Source organism: Corapipo altera, unplaced genomic scaffold (assembly GCF_003945725.1).
Source record: "Corapipo altera isolate COAL_440 unplaced genomic scaffold, ASM394572v1 45, whole genome shotgun sequence".
NCBI classification, from domain to species: Eukaryota; Metazoa; Chordata; class Aves; order Passeriformes; family Pipridae; genus Corapipo; species Corapipo altera.
In genome coordinates, this window is record NW_020884877.1 from 13,973,113 (window position 1) to 13,993,811 (window position 20,699).

At 54.8% G+C, this 20,699-nt stretch overlaps 3 protein-coding genes across 6 annotated transcripts in view; 1 reads left to right on the top strand and 2 right to left on the bottom strand.

The window, feature by feature from the left end:
- DLX2 (distal-less homeobox 2) lies at positions 1-2,113 on the top strand. Of its 2 annotated transcripts, none has more exons than XM_027637191.1 (3): positions 1-414; positions 642-829; positions 1,094-2,113. In XM_027637191.1, exons 1-3 carry the CDS (start codon positions 87-89, stop codon positions 1,406-1,408), a joined length of 831 nt encoding a protein of 276 aa, XP_027492992.1. In that variant the 5' UTR covers positions 1-86; the 3' UTR covers positions 1,409-2,113. The 2 variants fall into 2 exon arrangements, with proteins under 2 accessions (XP_027492992.1, XP_027492993.1); XM_027637192.1 differs by having other exon boundaries at positions 645-829.
- A 6,282-nt stretch (positions 2,114-8,395) lies between these two features.
- Positions 8,396-11,641, bottom strand: DLX1 (distal-less homeobox 1). Of its 2 annotated transcripts, XM_027637082.1 has the most exons (4): positions 11,114-11,641; positions 10,419-10,618; positions 9,907-10,060; positions 8,396-9,612 (listed from the first exon to the last, which is right to left on the bottom strand). In XM_027637082.1, the coding sequence occupies exons 1-4, from the start codon at positions 11,424-11,426 to the stop codon at positions 9,542-9,544; spliced, it is 738 nt and encodes a 245-aa protein (XP_027492883.1). In that variant the 5' UTR covers positions 11,427-11,641; the 3' UTR covers positions 8,396-9,541. The 2 variants fall into 2 exon arrangements, with proteins under 2 accessions (XP_027492883.1, XP_027492882.1); XM_027637081.1 differs by having other exon boundaries at positions 8,396-10,060; positions 11,114-11,639.
- A 3,593-nt stretch (positions 11,642-15,234) lies between these two features.
- Positions 15,235-20,699, bottom strand: part of METAP1D (methionyl aminopeptidase type 1D, mitochondrial) — a 46,313-nt gene continuing 40,848 nt past the window's right edge. For both annotated transcript variants that reach the window (XM_027637078.1, XM_027637079.1), the window contains exons 7-10: positions 17,137-17,234; positions 16,507-16,554; positions 15,543-15,621; positions 15,235-15,429 (exon numbers count right to left, since the gene is read on the bottom strand). In XM_027637078.1, coding sequence (XP_027492879.1) covers positions 15,351-15,429; positions 15,543-15,621; positions 16,507-16,554; positions 17,137-17,234 — 304 coding nt within the window. In that variant the 3' untranslated portion in view covers positions 15,235-15,350. The remainder of the gene's footprint in view (positions 15,430-15,542; positions 15,622-16,506; positions 16,555-17,136; positions 17,235-20,699) is intronic.

Sequence of the window (20,699 nt, forward strand, 5' to 3'; positions counted from 1 at the left end):
ATGGTGGCGCGGATCTGAGCGCCTCGCCCCCGTGGAGACGGCCCTGGGGCGGCGGCGGCCTGTGCCCTGGCGGGCGGGGGCGCGGGATGACCGGGGTGCTGGAGAGTCTGGTGCCGGACATGCACGCCAGCCAGATCTCCGCTGGCAGCTACCACCACCAGCACGGCGGCCTGCACAAGCCGCAGGAGTCCCCCACTCTGCCTGTCTCCACGGCCACCGACAGCAGCTACTACACCAACCAGCAGCACGGGGCGGCGGGCGGGTCGCCCTACGGCCCCGTGGGCTCCTACCCCTACGCGGGCGGCGGCGCCGCCCCCTACTCTGCCAAGGCCGCCTACGACGTGGGCTACGCGGGCGCCTACGGCTCCTACGGGCCCTACGGCAGCAGGGCCTCTCCGGCCAACAACGACTCTGGTACGTCCGAACCCCGCGGGGGACACAGCTGAGTGAGCCGCCGGGAGTCCGGCGGTCCCCTCCAGGCCTGGCGAGGAGGCGGTCGGGGCCTGAGAGCCGGGGTGGGCCGGGAGAGCGCTCGTTCTCGGCGGGTCACCCCGACGGGGCGGGCGGTGATGCCGCGCTGCGGGCGGGCCCCGGGGCGGCGAGGGCGCCTTCCCTTACCGGGGTCGCCGTTTCTGCCGCAGCAGAGAAGGAAGACTGCGAGCCGGAGATCAGGATCGTGAACGGGAAACCCAAGAAAGTGCGGAAGCCCCGAACCATCTACTCCAGCTTCCAGCTGGCTGCTCTGCAGCGGCGCTTCCAGAAGACCCAGTACCTCGCCCTACCCGAAAGAGCGGAGCTGGCGGCCTCCCTCGGCCTCACACAGACGCAGGTAGGGCTCTCCTGCCGCGGGGCCACGGGCGCGTATCGCCCCTCGGTGACCGCTCGCCCTCTGCGGGGTTCTGGGAGGGAGGCCGGCCCACGGCGCCTCGATGGTCCAGGGGCGGGAGTGCGGGCGAAGCGGTAGCGCCGCCGAGGCAGTACCGAGACTGCTCGGGCCTGCGAAACCTGCGCATCCCTGCCCCGCCGCGGGCGACCCGGGCGCCGGGACGGCGCCGCAGAGGCTGCGGACGCCTGACCCTCTCTTTCTCCCCAGGTGAAGATCTGGTTTCAGAACCGCCGCTCCAAGTTCAAGAAGATGTGGAAGAGCGGAGAGATCCCAGCGGAGCCGCCTACCCGCCGCAGTGCTTCGCCGCCGTCCCCCTCCTCGCCCCCCGCCTGGGACTTTGCTCCGCACCCGCGCACGGCGGGCGGCGCCGGCACCGCCAGTCCCAGCCCCGCCGCCGCCTTCCTCGGTAGCTACTCGTGGTACCCGCCGGCGCCCGGCGGCCCGGCGCACCTGCCGGCGGCCGCTCCCCTCCCGCAGCCGGCGCAGCCCCCGCACCACCACGGCGGCGGTAGCATCTTCTAGGCGCTGCAGAGACTTGAGCCCGCGGGTCGCGTCCGGCAGCCGCGGGGCACAGAGGTGCCGCCACTGGTGTTTTGGTGAAACCTGGCTCCGGCCGTTCCGGCGGAGAGGAACTGCTCCGTTCCCCGTCCCGCCCCGTTGCCGCCAGCGGCGGACCCCGTGTGCGTTCAACCCCGTGGGTCCGCCCTCCCGCCGCCAAAACAACCACGCTGCGGAATAAGTACCCACGTCCTTCCCTTCGTCCTTCTTCGTCCTCTCCCCCGGCATTTCATCAATCCACCGGTGCAGAACTCTGGTTAACTTTATTTTTTATTTTTTTAAAATTGATAGGTGCCTTTGCGGATAACCTCACCTCGATGTTGGGGATTAAAAAAATAAAACGATAAAAAAAAGATAAATAATTTTTATATGTAGATTTGAAACAAAAGCCCCCAGTGTTTAAGGTGAATGAAATCGTCCGGCGGGGGTGGGGACAGGTCTCAGGCGGCGGTGCCGGCGCGGCTCCCGCCCGTGCGCTGCCTCCGGGCGGGTTTCGTGCCCCGACGGGGCTTCCCCGGGTCGGGCGCGGAGCCGCGGCGAGCCCTCGCCTCCACCACCACCGCCCCGCCGGCAACCTTGCCACTAACCCTTCCCTTGCGCCGTTTGATGTCTAGGATCGTGGGGGAAAAAAAACAGGGTATTTTTTGTTATTTATTATGGAAAACTTAAACACTCTTTAATGTTTCTTTTACAGTCAGCAGAGATTATTTAAATAAATTATTGTTTCCATGGTGCCCACGCTGAGTTTATTTGGGGATGGGAGAGGTTGGGGGTGTCGATCCGGACCCGGTCGTTCGCTGCGTCCCCTCCACCCCTCCAACATTGCAACTGTTGCCGCAAGCGTGCAACTTCCCCCCTTCTTTTCCCTTTTCCCATCTACAATAAAATCTCGCCCCTGCTAGTCTTCTCGGTGAGGCCATGAATCACTCAGCGCTGCCTGCAGCAGCCTAGAGCCGCCCTCCCTCTCCCCTCCCCCGCCTGCTGGCGCCAGCGACATTTCACCCGGGACAGAGTCCTGCCGTTTCCCGGCTTCCCAGACAGTCCGGAGGGGTTTGGGGCAGGGCCGTGTCCAAGGACCTCAGTACTCCTGGAACTGGTCCCCGGGGACAGCCCTGCCCCAGAGATATTTCACTGTGCCCCTCCGGCTGTGGCACCCAGGCCGGCAGCCTGCGTGGGAGCTTTGCTTGAGCCAGAGCTGATGGCTGCCCCCGAGCTGCTCTATGGCTCTTCGAGGGCCGGAGGCACCGACTGGACCTCTCCGAGATGTGTCCCTGGAGGACTGGACCCCTTAGGATGTTCCCCTCTAGGATGCAGCCCCCCAGCCTTCACCCCTCATAACTCCTCTGAGATGTACCCCATGAGGATAGGATCCCTCCAGGCTTAACTCTTTTTCAGACAGCACCCCCTCCCAGTTGCACCTTTCTGAGATGTATCCCTCGAGGGGTGGACCCCTCTCTGATGTAGCCCGCTGAAATGCTCCATTCCACTCCGTTCCATTCCCTACACCCCTCTGAGCTGAACCCTCACTTTATGACCTCGGCTGCACCCTTCGGGGCTGCCACCTCTAGGGATGCCCACCTTCCAGCTGTGCCCTTCCAAGCTGTAACCCTGAGGGGTGCATCCCTTCGGGCTGCATCCCTAGAGATCCTAGTGCTGGAAGAAGCAAAAACGAGTGGGAGGGGGGGTCTCTGGCCCTTGTCGCCCCACCATCCTTGGAGGTGGAGGCAGCGGGAGACAGAGCCGTGAGGAAGATCCCGCTGCAGACAAGACGATGAAGAGGCCCGGACTAGCTTGCCCGGGGTAGGGAATGCGCAGCCTGGCCGAGACTCTTCCGACAGGCCTTGGCATGAGGAGCTCGGGCGGGGCCGGGGAAGGCGGAGGGGGGCGGCCCCACAGGAGACACGTCGAGAAGAGTGGGGGAGGCGGGAGGGCAGATTGCTCCTGAGAGCCTGGGGAAAGCTTGGGGGCGAGAGGAGGCGGGGGTCGAAGGAGGAGTGAGGAAAAGAGAAGAATGAAGGGGGGTGTTGGAAGTCGGGTGCAAAGGAAGCGAGAGGAGGGAGCGGGAGAGACAAAGGGGGAAGCGGCAGCTGCCCTCCGGTCCCGGTGCTGACCCGGCGGCGAGGACGCGGAAGAGAGTCCAGAGCCGCCCCAGGAAGCAGCGGGGCCGGCCGCATCTCTCCCCTCCGTCACCCTCCCGCCGGCCGCGGGGAGACCTCAGCCCCGACTCGGGCCGGGGGACAAAGGTTCCCCGCTGGCGTGCGGCGAACCGTCGGGGCGGCGGGCGTGGAGCGGGGCGGCACGTGTGGCGACAGGGGCTGTGTCCCCAGCAGCGCGGTGTTTCCGCGGACCCCGGCGGAGGGAGGATGGGGGGATGTGGGATACACCCCTTTGGCAGGTGACAAGTTTTGTTAAACCGATCGTCCGAGATGCACGAGGAGACCGTGGGCGCGGGCTGAGACGGAGACGGTTCCCTTCCCGTTCCCCGCCCCGTCGTTTTTACAGACGCTTTTCTCAGTTAAATAAAGTTCCCCCCAAACACCTGCGCCCAGCGTCTCCAGTCCGATGCAGCAGTGCTGTGCGGTGTGTTGCCTGGTCCCGTGGGGTTGGCCAGGATGTCGACAGCCGCGTGGGGTCCCCGGGACGGGGACCTGCCCAGCGGGGGACGCTTGTCAGCGGTCGGGGAGCAGAGCACACTGCACCTAGGACGGGGGCCTCCGCGCTTTCTTTCTACTATTTAGTTATTTAGTATTTTATTATTTATTTATTACTATTTATTTGCTGTCTGCTAGCAGCGGTTCTCTCTGGGCTGTCTGTACCTGGTGTATGCGATGGGTTTTCCGTGTTTCAGCATCCCCGTATCTCCCTGAGCCCTTCTAGCCTCCTCATTTCGCCCACTGCTCGCATCCTAAACGCAGCTCACACCGTGCTGGGGTCGGCGAAGGCAGGGGCGCACTGCAGCTCCGCGCGTACCGCAGATGCATACGTATAGATATGTGTATGTTTGTAATCTGCTTTCTTCTTCTCTTTTCCTGTCCGATAGATGGGACAGGATCTATCTGTCCGATAGATAGGGCAGGCGCTGAGAACCATGAGCCCTCGCACAAGACACAGTGACGCGGGACTCGGCCGCCCGGGGCCGGGCAGAGCCGCGGGGAATCGGATAACCCAGGGGGGACAGCTGCCCCGGCCTCCCCAGTGCTCCGGGGAGCGCTGGGGAGCGGGGGAGGGAGCCTGGTGGGGGGGTCGGGACGATTCCACCCCACGTCCCAGCGCCGAGGGCCCCCCCGTCGGGCCCGGGCTCGGCTCCCGGCGGGAGCGGCTGAGCGGGGCCGGTCCCGAGGGGGCGGCCGGGGTAAGTGACAGCTCCGCGGCCAGCCCTGTCCGGGGGGGCGGCCTGGCAGCCGCCCGGGCGAGAGGCACCCCTGCCTCCCCGGTGCACGGGCGGGGCCGGCCGGGCTTGTACCGTTGGGAGGTAATTTACTCATTTGCCCGGTGAAAAGAGAAAGCACGAGAAATTCAATTAAAGCGGCTCTGGCAAAAGGAGTTATTTGAGGCATGAATGTCTCCCCTAAAGCTGAAGCAATCATGTGGCATTAGACACTTCCGGAATCCTATAGCCAACTTGAAAAATCCCAGACCCCTTTTTTCCCTAATTTTTGCTCTGATCTGTAATTTTATCCACATTTGCACTAGTTTGAGCATTCTGGCTCTCCCATCTGAAAGCCTGCAATTACTATATAATTCTTCGCAATTTCACATGTCCTAATATGGACTGTAATTTTTGCGCAAGACAATTTCCTGCTATTTCAAGCATCAACATTGTCAAAGTTGTATGTACATAATAAATGGGAATATCAATGCATAGTTTTTAGCATAACATCTTGACTCCTCGATAATTATATCCGTTCGGAGCCTACGCAGAATTAGCCTGAATTGCATGGTAACTGCTGCTGCTTTAAAATTTTTAAAAATTACTCATAATTTTCCCAAAGATTACCAAGATCTCGAGTGCACAATGTCATCAGCGTAATGAAGAGTAAACATTTATGCTAATAATCTGCAATTTTTTTCATCAGCTATAAAGACAGAGGCTATATAGCAGAAAATTTCAGTCATATTCTGCAAGAGCAGAGCTGCAAAAAGGCTGCTGCGCTCAGAGGCATGTGCATCTCTGGGGGATCTCAATCCACATTTGCACTCTCAGGATATTATTATTGTGCTCGGCTTCATTTTTTTTTCTCTTTCTTTCTCCCTCCCCTATCCTCTCCCTCTCTCACACACTCTCTCGCTCCTCTAACTTTCGTAGCAAAAAGCCGCGTTCGGTCCTTTGGTTTGTTGTAAAGCAAAGACTTGTGCCCAGAGCCTCAGGGACTGAGGCGGAAGGTAAGGGTGGCGACACAGGCTCCTTTCTCGCGGGGGTAGGTGAGTGCACGGGGCGCGACGTGGATGGATGCCCCGCGCGGGCCGCGAGAGGGGGGAAGCACCGGCGGCGGCTCCACCGGCCCAGTCTCCCTGCAGAACTTCCCGCCGGCGGCACCAGGGCGACGAAAGGGAGCGGGGACGGCGTGCCGGGCGGCGGGGCTGCCGCGCAGAGCCGCGCCGGGGCATCCCGCGGGTCGCGCCGGGGCATCCCGCGGGCCGAGTCGGGGCATCCCGCGGGCCGAGCCGCGCCAGCCGCGGAACCAGCGCGGGCAGAGCGGCTCGGGGGCGGCGCGGGGACACTCCCGCCCGGGGCCGCCGTGGTGCCGGGGGCTGCGGCGCCGGGGAGCGCTGGTTTTCGGCGGTGGTTTTGTGGTGCGCGTTTGTCGGTTCCTTGCGGAGGGGTGCGTTACTGCCCGGTCCCCAGCCGGGAGCAGGGAGGGGAAGGCGCCGACGCCCAGGGGACATGGCACTTTTGCACGGGCATGAGAGCGGCGGTGGCGGCGAGAGCGGGGCAGGTGGGCGGCGGCGGGAAGAGCGGAGAGACCGGCGGCGGGGATTTCTTATCCCCCTCTGTCAAAGGAAGGGAGCAAATTCGGAATGCAAACGGGCTCTGATATTTGATTTTTTTTCTAGTTTCAGGGGCCGCTCTGTGCTCTGCAATTAGATTGACACATGTACAACATCCCCAGCCATTGAAAGGGGTTCGCAGGGACACTCCAAGGGGATTTTTTTTCCTTTTTCTTTTTGGGTGGAAGATATTAAAGAGGTATCTGTTGTTTGGCAATTTTGCTAAGTCTGTCTTCATTACTTCAACATTGTGCATTTGCTAATTTGGAAGCCCCTTCCTATTGACAGCTCTGCTCCATACACCTGCAAGCAATTTGCAGAGCTCCAATATAGGAGAATTGCAGAGATGGCAGCTCGCACCTATTTTATTTTTTTTTCTTCGCTTTTCTCAATGCACAGCAAATTTGGCTTTCAGTGCGTTATCTCTTTTGTTAATGCAAAAAGATTCCCTGGGCGAAAAAATTGCTCATAATTACCAGAGAGATGGGGAAACTGCATTAGAATAAATAAACCTGAAATTACTGTAATTATGTTGTGTTTGATGGGCTCGGCTTGTAATCAAGAAGAGAATACAGTGAAATGATGCTGACCCTCTTGGGTTTGCAGCTGTACGCGCACTTTGGGGTCTTTTTTTGCAGAAAAGAGTCATTTTGATCATCATTAAGCTGTGTGTAACCTATTTCAGAAGTGTTTGAAAATGAGGGGCACTTTTTTTTTTTTCCCCAACAAGGAAAAAATATATCCCAAAATTACATTTTGCCATTTACAGACTCATCCATAAGGTTGTGTTTGCCGGGTGACAATTGGTAAAGGTATAATATTCGAAATCAGGACTTAATCATTGTAATGAGGTATTGTTTCAATATAAGCACCTTTGGATTATTCATAGTTTAATTAATATCCTCATTATGAAAATCTTCGAATCAGATATTTGATGAACTACTTGTCAGCAACAAGGCAGAATTAATTAGGCCTGTATTGAGATTAACATTTTCAAATGTACAATTATAATAGCCTCTAACTCAAGACCGCCTCGCTGAGAGAAAACTAATAATTTCTCTATTTAAACTGTTAGCAAGACGTTATTGAATTAGAAGAAGCTAATATATCTTTAAAACGCTCCGAGCTGCTTGACCACCCCGTTCCTGTCCGGTTAAAGGCATTCGTGGTCTCCGGCTGAGCCGCCGCGGGAACTGCGCGGATCCTGCGGCGCTGCGGGGACGCGGAGCCTTCCGATTCCGCTCGGGGCTTCGGGCCGATCGGGTCCGGGCTCGGGCCGCGGCACCGCGGGAAATGCAAAGATGGGGAGCGTTTTCCAGGTCGGATCCAACACCCCGCGGGCCACGGCGCCCCGTGTGCGCGCCAGGGCGGGTGCTGCGCTGCCGCGCATCGGCTGCGCTCCGGCCCCGCGCAGTGGGGAGTGGGTGCGTCTTTCAGGGTGGGTGAGCATCGCCCGCGGGGCTGCACGGCCGATCCACCGCGGAACCTGCGCGCAGAGACGCGCACGGCCAGCCGGCCCAGCCCCGCCGCTCCCGGTTCCCTCCGCTCTGCAGCGCTTTGCTGACCCCGGCAGCGGCCCGGGCTGAGCCCGGTGCGGGGTGAGCGCGGTGACAGCGGCACGGCCTCGCCACCAACGGGATAGGCAGCTGGCTCGGCTGTCGGGCCGGGGGCCGAGGCTGTCCCGGTCTGTCCGCATCCCTCTCCCGTCCCAGGAATTCTTCCCGGATCCCCCTCGGCCCGGAGTGATCCCCCGGCTGAGGGTCCCGCAGCCCATCGCGGCGGCCGCCGCCGCCTAACTCGGTCCGGTGGGGCGCAAGGGGACACGCTGCCCTGTCCGGGGCGCGTCGACCCCCTTACTCTGTGTGGCCTCCCGGTTACGGCCACCGCCGTCCCGCCGCGGAGCGCGGAGCCTGGCCCAGGCCCCGCTCCCGGCTGCGCTACGAGACAGGGAGCACGAGTGTCTCTTTTTCCAAACCATAATTTTACTGTCTCAAAGAAACTTTATAACTTATGTACAAAGATTTGTGTGGGTTTTTTTCATTTCCTCCCCCAGATACAAAGCAATAAGTTAACATTCTCAATATAAAACTAAACTTTGACATATAGAACACTAAACACAGCCGAGCTCAGTTTATCACATCTTCCGACTTTCACAAGTAAAATGTCAAGATCTCAGTACACAAAGCATCATGTTTTACAGCCACACGAAACAGAACAGAAATAATAATTAAAAAAGGCTAAATTTGTGCAACATGTTTACAGAACAATAATAATAATAATAATAATAATAATAATAATAATAATAAAGAATAAAATATGTACAGCGAGTAGCTCCTGCACGTCGGTTTGTGCATTTCGACTTTGGGCCAGCTTTGCGCGGGGAGGCCGCGCCGGGACTGCGCGGGTGCGCTTGCCCACCCTCCCGGCGGGTCCCCCCCGTCGCCGCCGCCCTCGGGGCTCTCGTTCCGTCCTCCGCGCCTTGCTTCACCTCAGCAAAGCGCTCGGCAGCTGCTGCGATTCCACTTCAGAGTACCAAATAATGTGCATTTATTTCCTTTGTTAAATACGCGAGAAATGCAAATCATTCGGACCAAACCTCTCCACACCAGCGAAGTATAAAAGTTATTGTCAAAGTTAAAATCGCATCCTTCCCTCGTGGTGATTTGTTCGAGGAGGGGCGGGGGGAACGGGACGACGGACCGTCTGTGGTTTCGTTTAAATTGTGCGTCCGAGCAGTGCACTCAGTAAGCTGAGTTTGTTTCTAGCACTCTCATAGTGGTAATTTAAATCAATAAATAAAACCCCTGTCTTCCCCTTTTAACAACAACAAAAAATATACAGATGGATAGTGAAAGGTACAGAAAATGTCGAGGGAAAGAAGCTCTGGTAAATTGTACAGCTTCCTACCCCCTTGCAATTGAAAAGACCGTCAGATCGGGGTAGTAAATAAATGACCTACATTTCAACAGACACAGACAGACAGACAGGACAGAGGAGAGGGCTTTCCCCCCCCCCCAACATCTTTTTCTGATTGTCCCACAAAGCCGCGGCCGGCGCTCGCTCTGCTCCCAGGCTGTTGTGCGGTGCTCGGGGCCGCTCCGTCAGCTGTCAGCGGTGGGAACCGGCCCGCATCACATCTGTGCTCTCCTGCACCGAGCTACCGTGCAGCGTCCTAATGGCTGGATGGGCAAGAGACCTCCTGTTTGTTTGTTTGCTTGGGTTTCTTTTGTATTTTTTTTCCTCTCTCTCTCTCTTCCCCCCTCTTTTAGATTTTTTCCCCTTTCCTTTTATTTTACTTAATTTTTTTTCCGTGATAATTTTATTTCTTTTTGGGACGGATAGTGCTTGCATTAGGGGAAAACGTATTTATAATCACATCAGTTGCGGTTGCTGCATAGCTTCTTGGTGGGCCGAAGGATACCACGACGTGTAGCTGGGGATATAGGTGCCCGGGGTCCCCGACGAGGCCTTACCAGAGGCGGAGGTGGTATTCCACACTGGGGGCACGGGTGGCGAGCTGCCCGAGAGAGCCCTGCCGTTGGTCAAGGCGCTGCTCTCCAGGGTGGCCCCTCCTTGCTTCATCAGCTTCTTGAATTTGGAACGCTTGTTCTGAAACCAAATCTTCACCTGCGAACGGGAATGGGGCAGGGCTCAGCATCCCTCGGTACGGTCCAGTATCCCCCCATCCCTCTGGGATCCGACGGATCCCCGCAACCAGCGGCCCCCCAGCTTCTCTCCCTTATTCCCCCCGTGGCTGCTGTGTTATTTTGTGATGGTAAACCACCCAATAAGACACCCTCGCCAACCCCGGCGGGCCCCGCGGGGGCCTCCGCGCACCGGGTGCGCCTCCGCGGCGGGACAGGCGTCGCGCCGGGCCCCGTTGCCCGCGGCTGTGACCCGTCTGCATTACGCGTGAGGTCTCCCACGCCGGCTGTGGGGACAGGGAGGGGACACGGGAGAAGGCCCGGCTTAGTTGGCGCTGTACCTGGGTCTGGGTGAGTCCCAGAGATGCTGCGAGCTCGGCTCTTTCAGGGAGAGCCAGGTACTGAGTCTGCTGGAACCTCCTGTTCAAAGCCTGTAGCTGCAAACTGGAGTAAATAGTCCTGGGTTTGCGGATTTTTTTCCCTTTCCCATTAAAGCGAACTTCCCCTCCTTCTACCACAGTGCTTTTCTCCGATTCGGCCCCTATGAACAACAAACGATGCAGAATAAATAATAATAATAGCAGCTATAGCAATAATAGCAGTAACAGTAATAGCAGCAGCAGCAACAACATCAACAATAACAATAATGAGAAGGAAGAAAAGTGAAGCTCGAGTAACGCTAACAAAGGCTCCGGGCGATTATGGCAGCCCAGGCTTCTTCCCAGAGAAAGTTTGCTATTTTTACAGGCTGCAGTTTAGGTTTAATTACCCTTAATTGCATACATTGTTTATAGCACTACGCAATAAATAATTACGAAGACTAATACGTGCACATCTGGGTTGGTTTCTTTTCCAGTCAGGCATTGTGTACTCTGTGTATTGGTCCCCTGTGATCCTCAGCTTCTCTTGACTAATATTTTGTAATTTAATTTATTTTTCCCCCCCCAAAGTTTTTTTTTTTTTTAATACAAGCACCCTTCCTCCCTCCTTGCTTTCCCTCCCCCCTTCCCCTCTCCCCAAAGCCGAGTGCACCTACCTGTCTCCTCTAACCGGGTCTGAGTCAGGCTGGAGCTGTTGGGGTAGGACTGCACTGAACTGATGTAGGGGTTGGTCGAGTGGCTGCTGACCGAGTTCACATAGGGGTAGCCCAGCGGTCGGGAGAAGGACGAAGCTGTGCTGTACGAGCTGTCAGGCTGAGAGTGGCCCGCGGAGTGTAAACAGTGCATGGAATAGTGTCCGTGGGACATGGGAGAAGGAGACATTTGCTGGCTGGGCGGCCCAAACTCCATAAAGACAGCCTTCCCTGAGACGGGGCTATTTAGACTCTCTGGCATGGTGGTCATGGTCATTTCTTGTCGCTTGGTCTGTGTGTGTGTTCTCTCTTCAGCTTGCCTTTTTGGGGTCTGTTGTGTTTCTCAGGACAGGAAAGAACCCAATTTAAGCGGAACAGGGTTTTTCACTTTCCATTCATAAGAAAATGGAGTTTGTCTCTTTGAAAAGTCTAAGCATGATGCTGTAGATCTACACAAACTCGCCTAAAAGCTTTGACTCAGCCAAGTCTATGAATATTCATGAGACGGCGGAGCTGATTGGTCCGTCGTCTTGCATAATCGCTTTGGATTGGTCCCTGGCGCTCGGGGCTCGGCCGGACCGCGGTGAGCGCGGAGCGCGGGTCTGGCGGCGCGTCCCCGAGCGCGGCCGCCCGACGGCACCGAGCCCCGCGCCCGCCCGGACCCGGGCAACGAGCCGCCAGGGACCCGCTCCATCGCCGGCCGCCCGCTCCCGGCCGCCCGCTCCCGAGGGCGCCGGTCCGGAGCTCGGCGGAAGGCAGCGCAACCCCCTCCGCCCTTCCCCGCCCCTCGCCGCGCAGGCGGCGCGGAGGGGCAGCGGCCGCGCTCCGCCGGCGCCGCCGGGCTGCGGGGGTTCCGCCGCTCCTGCCCCTCTCCGGCGGGACCCGCGGACAAAGCGAGCGGCCCCCGCCCGCCCGGCCGGACACGCTCCGCGGGCGCTCAGGGGCTTCTCGGCCCCGGCCCGCGGGTCCCAGCGCCGCCCGCACCTCCGGATCGCGCCGCCCGGCTCCCGCCGCCCGGCTCCTGTCGTTATTGTTTTAAAGGGAAAAAAAACCAATCTAACCAAACAAAATCGCCGTAAAAGGGGCCAACGGCGCGTTTGAGCTTAAAATGAAAACTTCCGCACGCGTGAGAGGTAAATGAGGTGGGACTTGGGAGATCCTCCCCAGAAAGCCCACGATGAATCCCAAATTACTTTGCTAGATAATTAGAAAGTGTTGATAATTATTTCTTTCATAATTCTGCGGTGTGACTGTAACAGGAAAATGATCTTGTGAAAGTTCACACGTGCAGATGTATTAGTTACTGATTCATTTGATTAAATGCTAGTCTCAAGTGCTCTGATCCACAGCTGAAGGCGGCCCCATTAGCATAACACTGATGTTTAATTTTCATACGCATAATTAGCCATATATTTAACACTAATAGCAACATGCAGCCTTCCAGCATTAAACAGCCTGGGATTTGATCTGGCCTGGGCTGAACTTTCCCGGTTACACCTAGGCTGTCTAGGGTGCGCAGTTATCACGGCACCACATCTATGTAATCAAGCACATTTTGGCAAAGGGAGAACACCAATAAAAGTGAACATTCAAAACAAATCGCGGCGTTGATGTCGTTAGAGGTATTAGCGCCGGCAGCGGGGCTGGGGCACCCCCAGCAGCGCCCGCACGGTGTTCAGACTCCTCCGGGCAGCGACGCTCCGTGAAGCAGTCGGCTCCTGACTGTGCAAAGCTGGCACAACCGAGCCCCTCTGTTCCTGACTTTTTTTCCCCCCCTTTCATTAGTGGCTCTGTCGGTTTTAATTGCTCGTCTCCTAATGCCTCTCATACTTCCTCTTTCCCTCCATTTTTTTATTTAATGTTTTATTTTTTTGCTTTGCTCGCGATACGCTAAGTTCATTCTCACAAACTCTCCGAGGCTTGGCGCGAAACGGGCAATGGCGGTGTGTCCCCACACACACGGTGTCCCCTGGCAGCCGGCTCTGCCCCCCAGCCATGTAAGTGACGCCCCGAGGCGGGTTTGGGCGCTTGCCCGCGGAGGGGACGGGGCGCCCGGGCAGCTTCGGCACCTTCGCCGGCCTCAACCCGACGACTCCAGGCAGGGGAGGTTGCTCCGTGTCCGCAGGGTCTGCCGTCACCTCCTCCGGCTGGCCGGGCGCAGGCAGTCCCGAGGCGAACCACAATCCCGCCGGCCCCGCCAAAACCCCGCGGACCCGTCGGTGGGGCTCTGCTCACACCCATGCTCCGGAGCGGAGCCGCTGCCCCTCCGCGCATCGCCGGCCTCGGGCAGCGCGGCTTCAGAGGGCGCGGAGGGGCCGCGGGACGCCCTGACCCGCGATTGCCACATCGGGGCTCTCACCGTGCTGGCCCGGCAAGAATTCCTGCGTGACGGGTCTGTGCGAGGCGCTGGCTGTCCCCGCACAGCCGACACATCTCTTTAGTCTCGTTCATAATTAGGATTACAAACGTGTGCCATCAATGCCTCCGCCTGGCCGCCACCGCTCTGCAGCCGACGGTAAAACCTGCAGTCCCCCCAGAGTTACCTGAGGGACTCTGGGGTGAACAGCGATTATCAGGAGCTGCCAGCAGTCCCCTTACGCTGAGCTGAAGGAGGTTCCCCCTCCCGGCTGCCCCGTTCCCGCCTCACCCCACGCCGCGGTAAGCGCAGGACAGGAGGCAGAGGGGCAGAGGATGGTGAGAAGCTTGGCACCTGTGGTGCCATCCAGGTGCTCCGGGCTTGGCCAAAATCCACGGGAGGCGTCCCTGGAGTGCCTCTGGGATGCGCGGGACACAAGCTGCCCCCAGCGCCCCGCGGAGGGGGAAACGCGACGGAATGTAAGCGAACAAAATACATCCCCCTCCGGCCAGTGCCGAGGGTCGCTTGCGCTGTTTAATCTCTGTGTGTTTGTAAACTTGGCTGCATCGTTTGTTTTGCAGGTTTTATGGCCTTTCATGCTCCTCTTGGGGAGGACAACGCTGAGCGGCTGCCCTGCGGCGTTAGCTGTGTTCAGGGAGGGGGGTCCCCGCTTTTTGAAAAGGTGCTGTTAGAAACTATTAGAGCTGAGAGCTCGCTGTACTTGAGTGAAAGCAAACAGCCGTGTAAAGCTGTAAGAAAGAGGCTTACTTCTGCCCAGGACCACTGAGGGAGCCGGTGCTGAGCTGCCCTGCTTGCCTGAATGTGCTGAGGCCAGCCCTCAGCACAGGACCGCATCCCCCTGCAATGGAGGGCAAATTATTTGTACCAAACCGCACTGCTGCTGCCTTGGGCTTGGGGAATTTCTGGAAGTCATTTATCTCCAACACTATCCTGCATTTCATAGGGCCAGGTCCTGCTCTCATAGCCTCCAAGTTCCAATGCCAGACCCATCTGGCCTGACAGGGTGGTCAGCAACTGCCTAAATTGCAAATCAAACCCTGCACCCCCTGCAGGCCCAGGACAGGACCACAGAGAGCATGGGGTCGAGAGACACCCGCATCTCCTCTGTTTCCATAAAATGCTTAAACTGCAGAGTGCCTTTCCCTTAACTAACATGGGCACCGCAGAGCAGTGATTACCCCAAACCAGCTAATTCTTCAAGCAGGGCAATTATTGATCCCCAGAGAGGTGTGCTTCGCATCTCATTTTTAATCATTTTTTTGTGCTGTGTAAAAAGAGGCAAGAAGAGGGGGGATTGCTGCTGGGAAGGATGTGGGGAAGAGGCTGCTGCCTCTGCCTGACACCCTCGTGAAACTTTTTTCCATCCTAGTAGAAGTTACAGCCTGGGAAACAGCACTGTGCTAATCGCAGTGAAGACAAATTGACTCCACAGCTCAGCTATAAAGGGAAAATACTATGTTTCTCTGTCCTCTCAGCTGCACAAAGGCTGTGTCATCTGATACCTGTTTGTCCCACATAGGATCTGGAAGAGAGAGGAGCCGCTCTCTGTCCTTCACTCCAAATAACTCAAACCTTTGCACTTGCAGACTGTGCATGGCTGCTGCAAGGGTCACAAACAAGCCAAAGGACTTTTATTAAATACCCACCAGGTAACACACAGAAAGGACTATGTCCAGAGTTGACCCCTCAAGCTGCTTTTTCTGTCCCCTGCAGTGACTCACACAGCACCCATACCCCAGAGAAATTACAGAAACCTCTTCTCTGTCCTGAGTGAAACTGGAAATCCCAGAAGTACAACAAGTCCCTCTGCTCCTTGCTCCATCTTTAGGTTTCTTCCACCAGTCTAGTGAGGATTTCTGCTCCTTCTGAGGTAATCACAATGGTATGTTCAAATTGTGCTGATCTGAAATGCACATTTAGCAGTTATTACGCATGAAAACTCATCTGTTTGGGTTTTTTTGTCTGTCAGTGATGAGTTCCATGGCTTAGGAAATAACAAAAAATAAAATCGGGCACCTTTTATTGTCTACAGAAATTGCCGTCCATTTATCCTTCAGAATCTTAAATTCGGGGGATCCTTCCATTATTATTGGCTCTGCAGCAAGAAAAACAAAATGTATTCTAAAGTTAGTTGCACTCCTGCGTGGATTGTGAAACAAGCAAGAAAGGAGGGGGGATGTCCTAGCAGGTAGCTCCCCGTCCACACAGGTCCTGTCCTCCCTAGGCTGGCACTCTCTTGCCACACTGAAATGTGAACTAAAAAGGAAGATGAAATATCAAGGTAGGAAGTTGCCCATTCCCTTTTGTAAAAGCAGGGAATTTTAATCAAGCTTTAATTAAGACCCCGTGGATAATAACCAAAGCACCAACCACATTTATAAACAGCAGATAGTTTTAAAAATTTGAATTTTTTAAATAGGCTTAAAATGTTCATTAAATCAGCAAAACAACAATTTTCTTATTTCCCTCTAATTGCCGTGCCATTTAGCCACACAGTGAGAAAGAGGGTTTTTCCCCCAGCAGCTTTCCACGATTGGAAGTGAGCACCATCAGTCTGCGGGGCGAGGCTCCGGCTGGTTACCGCCGCCGCAGTCCCCAAACCCAACAGCAGCTCTGGCAGACAGCGAATGACTAAGTGCCACCAGGCTGCTCAGCTTCGAGGACATGATCAAATCCTTCTTACCCTCCTCAACCCAAGTGAGCTGGCAGAGTCTCTGCAAAAATACGTGTCAAGTATTAGTAAGATTTGTAAAAAACATTTCATTTTTTAAATCTTGCAATTTGAAAGCTGTTTCACCCACATGGTCCCTTAGTTATAATTAAAAAAAAAATTATACTTTAGTCTGCTTCCTAAGGGGTCAGTGTCGCCAACATCCTCCTGTCTGCACAGCTATTTCTATATCCTAATAGAGAAATTTAACGGATCTGGGCTGCTCCGTGTGTGTTTTTTAACAGAAAACCATAGCAGAGAGTTACTAACCTATTGTGAACGCCATCCCCTCTTCCATTAACAAATCGCTGTCATTGGCTACAAAAGAAAATAAAAACGTGTTTATGGATCTTGGCTCTTTTTTTTTTTTTTTTTTCTTCTAATAGGAAACGCAACCAACACTTTGTTTAAACCCCCTTTTGGTTCCCAGGTACTGTGCACGCCGGGCCCTGCTATGAGGCCGGAGCACCCAAAGCGATCCCACCCCTGCCGCAGCGGGACCTCCCCGACGGCGGCTCCGTCCAGGCCGGGGACTTTAATTTTCAGCAGACATTTTTCTTTGCCCCGTGACAAACTTCGCGGGCGTGGTTCGGGAGCGGGCGGGATGCGGGGCCGCGGGACACGGCGGGAAAGGTGCTCCGCGGGGCTCGGCTGCGCTGACAACTCCGCTAACGGCGATTTGTCCCCAAAAATACTCTCAGAAAACAAGGCCGGGGATGCCTTCCAGCTTCCCAGCGAGGAAAGCTCCCCCTCGGCAATCCCCCGCCCTCCTGAGCCGGCACAGTGCGTGGGTGTGTGGGGGCTCTGCTCGCTTTACCGTCCTCCCTCTCCCGGAGCCCCCTCACCGCCGGCGGCGGAACGGCACGGGGGGAGGTGGGTCTGGCTGCGGGGGCCGCTTACCGTGGTGCCACACCTCGGGGTGCCCGTGGAAGTACGACCCGATGCCGTGGCCGACGAAAAAGGGGCAGACCTGAAAGCCACCTCGCCGCGCCACAGAGCTGCGGGGGCAAAAATGACACCGTGAGGGTGCGTGCCCCGACCACCACCTCTGCTAGACGGTCCCAGCCCTCGCCACCACATTGCCACCGACACTGGGTCACCACTTCACACCCGCTCCGAAAGACAGCAGCCACTGGAGCAAACACCGGTGAGCCGTTGTTAGGTTTCACAGTTAACACTCCTGGTAGCAGAGGCTGGCAGCTCCTGTCCCAGCCCTGCTGTCTAAGCAAGACGGCAGCGTGTCGTCTCCCTGTCTTTTGGAAGGTAATCTTTTCCACAGGCACACTGGGAACCAATTTTAACATGGCACAGCACAGCTAAAGTTGCCAAGTTGGGCAGCCAAGGGCCCAGCACACCACTAAACCTCAGCCTCTACCGAGTCCTCCTGAACTGCAGATCCAGTGCTTGGACTGGGTTTCCTGAAGAGAGGAGGCTCTTGCTGCCAACAGAGAGAACTAGGAGCCCTACTGCTTAATTTTACAATACTGCAAACATTCAGTATGAAAATGTATTGAAAGTCCAGCAAATATGTTCACACTAAATAACAATGTGTTTCTAATGAATTTATCTTACAGTGTTTCAGTTCTGCCTGGAGATCTGCCCTGCCTGTCATGGCCTGCCTCAGGGAGTAGCATCTCTGAGAGCTGCCTGCAGGGCCATGGGTGGCCACTGATCCCTACCCAAGTTGAGAAAACAAATTCCTATCTCAGTTCCTAAAAAGTGGAGGACTAGAGGTATATGGGATATCCTCTGGCTGCTGGGCCACCCCATGTCTACAGGCTTCACTCTCGGGCTCTGCCTGTACTCAAGCAGTGGTGGAGGGAGTGATTTGAGGCAGCTTAGACAGGAGGGCTGCCCACATACAAACCAGAAAAATGTAGAGATTTGGGAAGACCTGGAGATGGATTGGAAGTGACAAGGAAGCTACTCCTGGCCCTGCATATCATCCCCACACTGTTTCTAAAATCAAACAGGAGCAAGACAGGAAGGCACTTAGCCTGAAGAGATTTCACTTACATGAAAAGCTTCATTTTTTTATTTTGAATCAAGGTAGCCACTAAGAACTTCAGGTTTGCCTATATTTACACCCTAACAAATGCTCTCTGAGAGTTTCACTACAGGTGAAAAAGTTAAGAAACTCAAATAAAGGTGTAAGCTCTTATAGAAATTAAAGCATGTTAAACCCCACCGGGTAGCTCTTATTCAGGTGCAAAGTGGCCTCAGCTTGCTGTACAAAGTAATCCCTTTGCACACCAGGCTTCACAGACCCTGCAGTGCTGGTTCCAGTGCCCATGGGTCACAGTCCCAGAATTTAATGCCATTGCAATTGAGGAACATGCTGCTCCACTACAGTGAAATGGCAATGAGAGAGTAGAGCTGGGTCAATGGTTAATAATGCTGCAGTGTTCAGACCTTAGAGCATGTTTTAACAGGGTTTGTATATCTGCTTTTACCTACCCATTGCTCTGATACAAAGACTCACCACATTTCTTCATTAACTTTGGAGAAGAATGGAAATTTCAGGTGTAGCAGCCCCCAAAGTCCAAAGTACTAGGCAAAGAGGGTTACCAATAAAGCTAGAAATTCGGGGTTCATTTGTTTGTTTTCAAAATTCAGGCTTTTACCTTATACATCATTGATGTTGGAAAAAATCATGAAGGATTATGCAGTGAAAAGTCCTACTAGAGATGGAAAGTACTTTTCTTCCCTGCCTTTCTACCACATCCACCACATCTGGGTCAGAGACTTGGCCCACTGGCTATGACGATGCCAAAGGTCAAGCAAGAAGTACAGGGAATAGCAATGAGTTAGAAAGCCAGATTCCTCAGAAACATACACAAAATGAATGGAAGATCTCCCGTGACCAAGAGCAATGCAAATGATGATTCCCATATGGGTGAAGTGATTCTCTAAAGCGAGATGGGGAAAAGACATCCATGCAACGTGTGACAAAGTTTTATTTCACCTTCTTCTGCAAGTCTTGTTTCAAAAACAGAAACAATTCTAATAAATATTCAGCTTTGCTGATGTCCTTACATGGCATCCCTGAAAGAACACAGTCATTTTTTGAGATGTTTTGTATTATTAGAGGATTTTTTCTCCCAGCAAAATCCATCTTCTGTAGGAAGACAGAAAGGTGGTTTTTTTTTCTGTGCAGCTATTTTTCTGAGCACCATGGCTACATACTCTCCACTGGGCAGGTGAAGCTCTTGCCCCAGCACTCAGCTGCTGTCAAGGAGGGTAGCAGCAGCTGCATGCTGGGCAGCAGGCACACGAGCGCTGGGTACACAGAAGGCAGTGTGAAGACAGTATCCTGTCCTCATGCAGTGAAAGAAGTGGTTCTCATGCATTTCAGTGGTGAATTCTGCCACTTTCTTGCCAAATAGCTTGAAAACAATTCTGTTGGCATCAGTACTTCAGTGGTTACTGTCTGTGATCAAAACAGGGGATCCTGGAACTCATAGGGCTTTGACATCTGCACTGACAGACACCCATGCCCCTCCTCCTTCCCTCTTAAAAATGTCTACACACAGAGCCTTGGTATTCTTTACATAAAATGTAACGTGGTCAATAAACCTGAAGTGTCACACAGAAAACCTGTGGAGGAAACAAGCTGCAGGTATGAAACTCAGCCGGTTTCAATCTGGTTTCAGTATTTGGATGTCTTTCAAAAGGACCTATGGGGAATTTCTCTCCATAGCTTCTAGCTTTACTTTGGAGTATTTAAAAAATCCCAGTGAGCTCTTACCTGCTTGTGGAGTTACAGTAAAAAGCCAAAGCTGCTAATCCAAACTACAACTTGCAAAGGTAACTCTGTAAATGTACGCGGTGGCTGTAACTTTGAAACAGCTCTGAGAGTGAACTGAACTGTTGGTCTTGGTTAGCCTCTCCGGTCTCCAGGATTCCCAGGCTGTGGAATCTGATTAAAAAATCAGGATGACATGGAGTGGAGCATTTTTGCACACATTTGCCATTTGCTGCTGACAACATTTCAATATTTTGGTTGAACACTGTCCAGTTCAGGATCCGTCAGGGGTGGCTGTTTAAGGTTGTATTCCAGTTTTCCTGAAAGACAACCTTACAAGATTGCAGCCCAACTTCATCAGATGCTTCTTGTAGACAGGCAGTCCATGCTTAGGCAGCTGGAGGAGCCCTGGTTGCAAGTGAGAAAGCAGCAAAGGCAGGAGGCAGAAGTTGGCATAGCTGAGCTGGGCTGCCTGGCATCTGCTGTGGCAAAAGATGTGCCAGTCTGCCACTTCCCCTCGTCCATGGGGTATGCATTGCCAGAGCAAAGGCTGAGGCAGCAGAGCCACACCACACAGACAGCATGAAGAGAAAAAAAGAAGTTTCTTCATAATAATCATTGCTAAAAATACCTATTGACAACATTTATCATCACAGACATTATTCTTTGAGCCACGTTGCATGCTTGGGCAGAGGTGAATTGGGCAGGATTAAAAGCT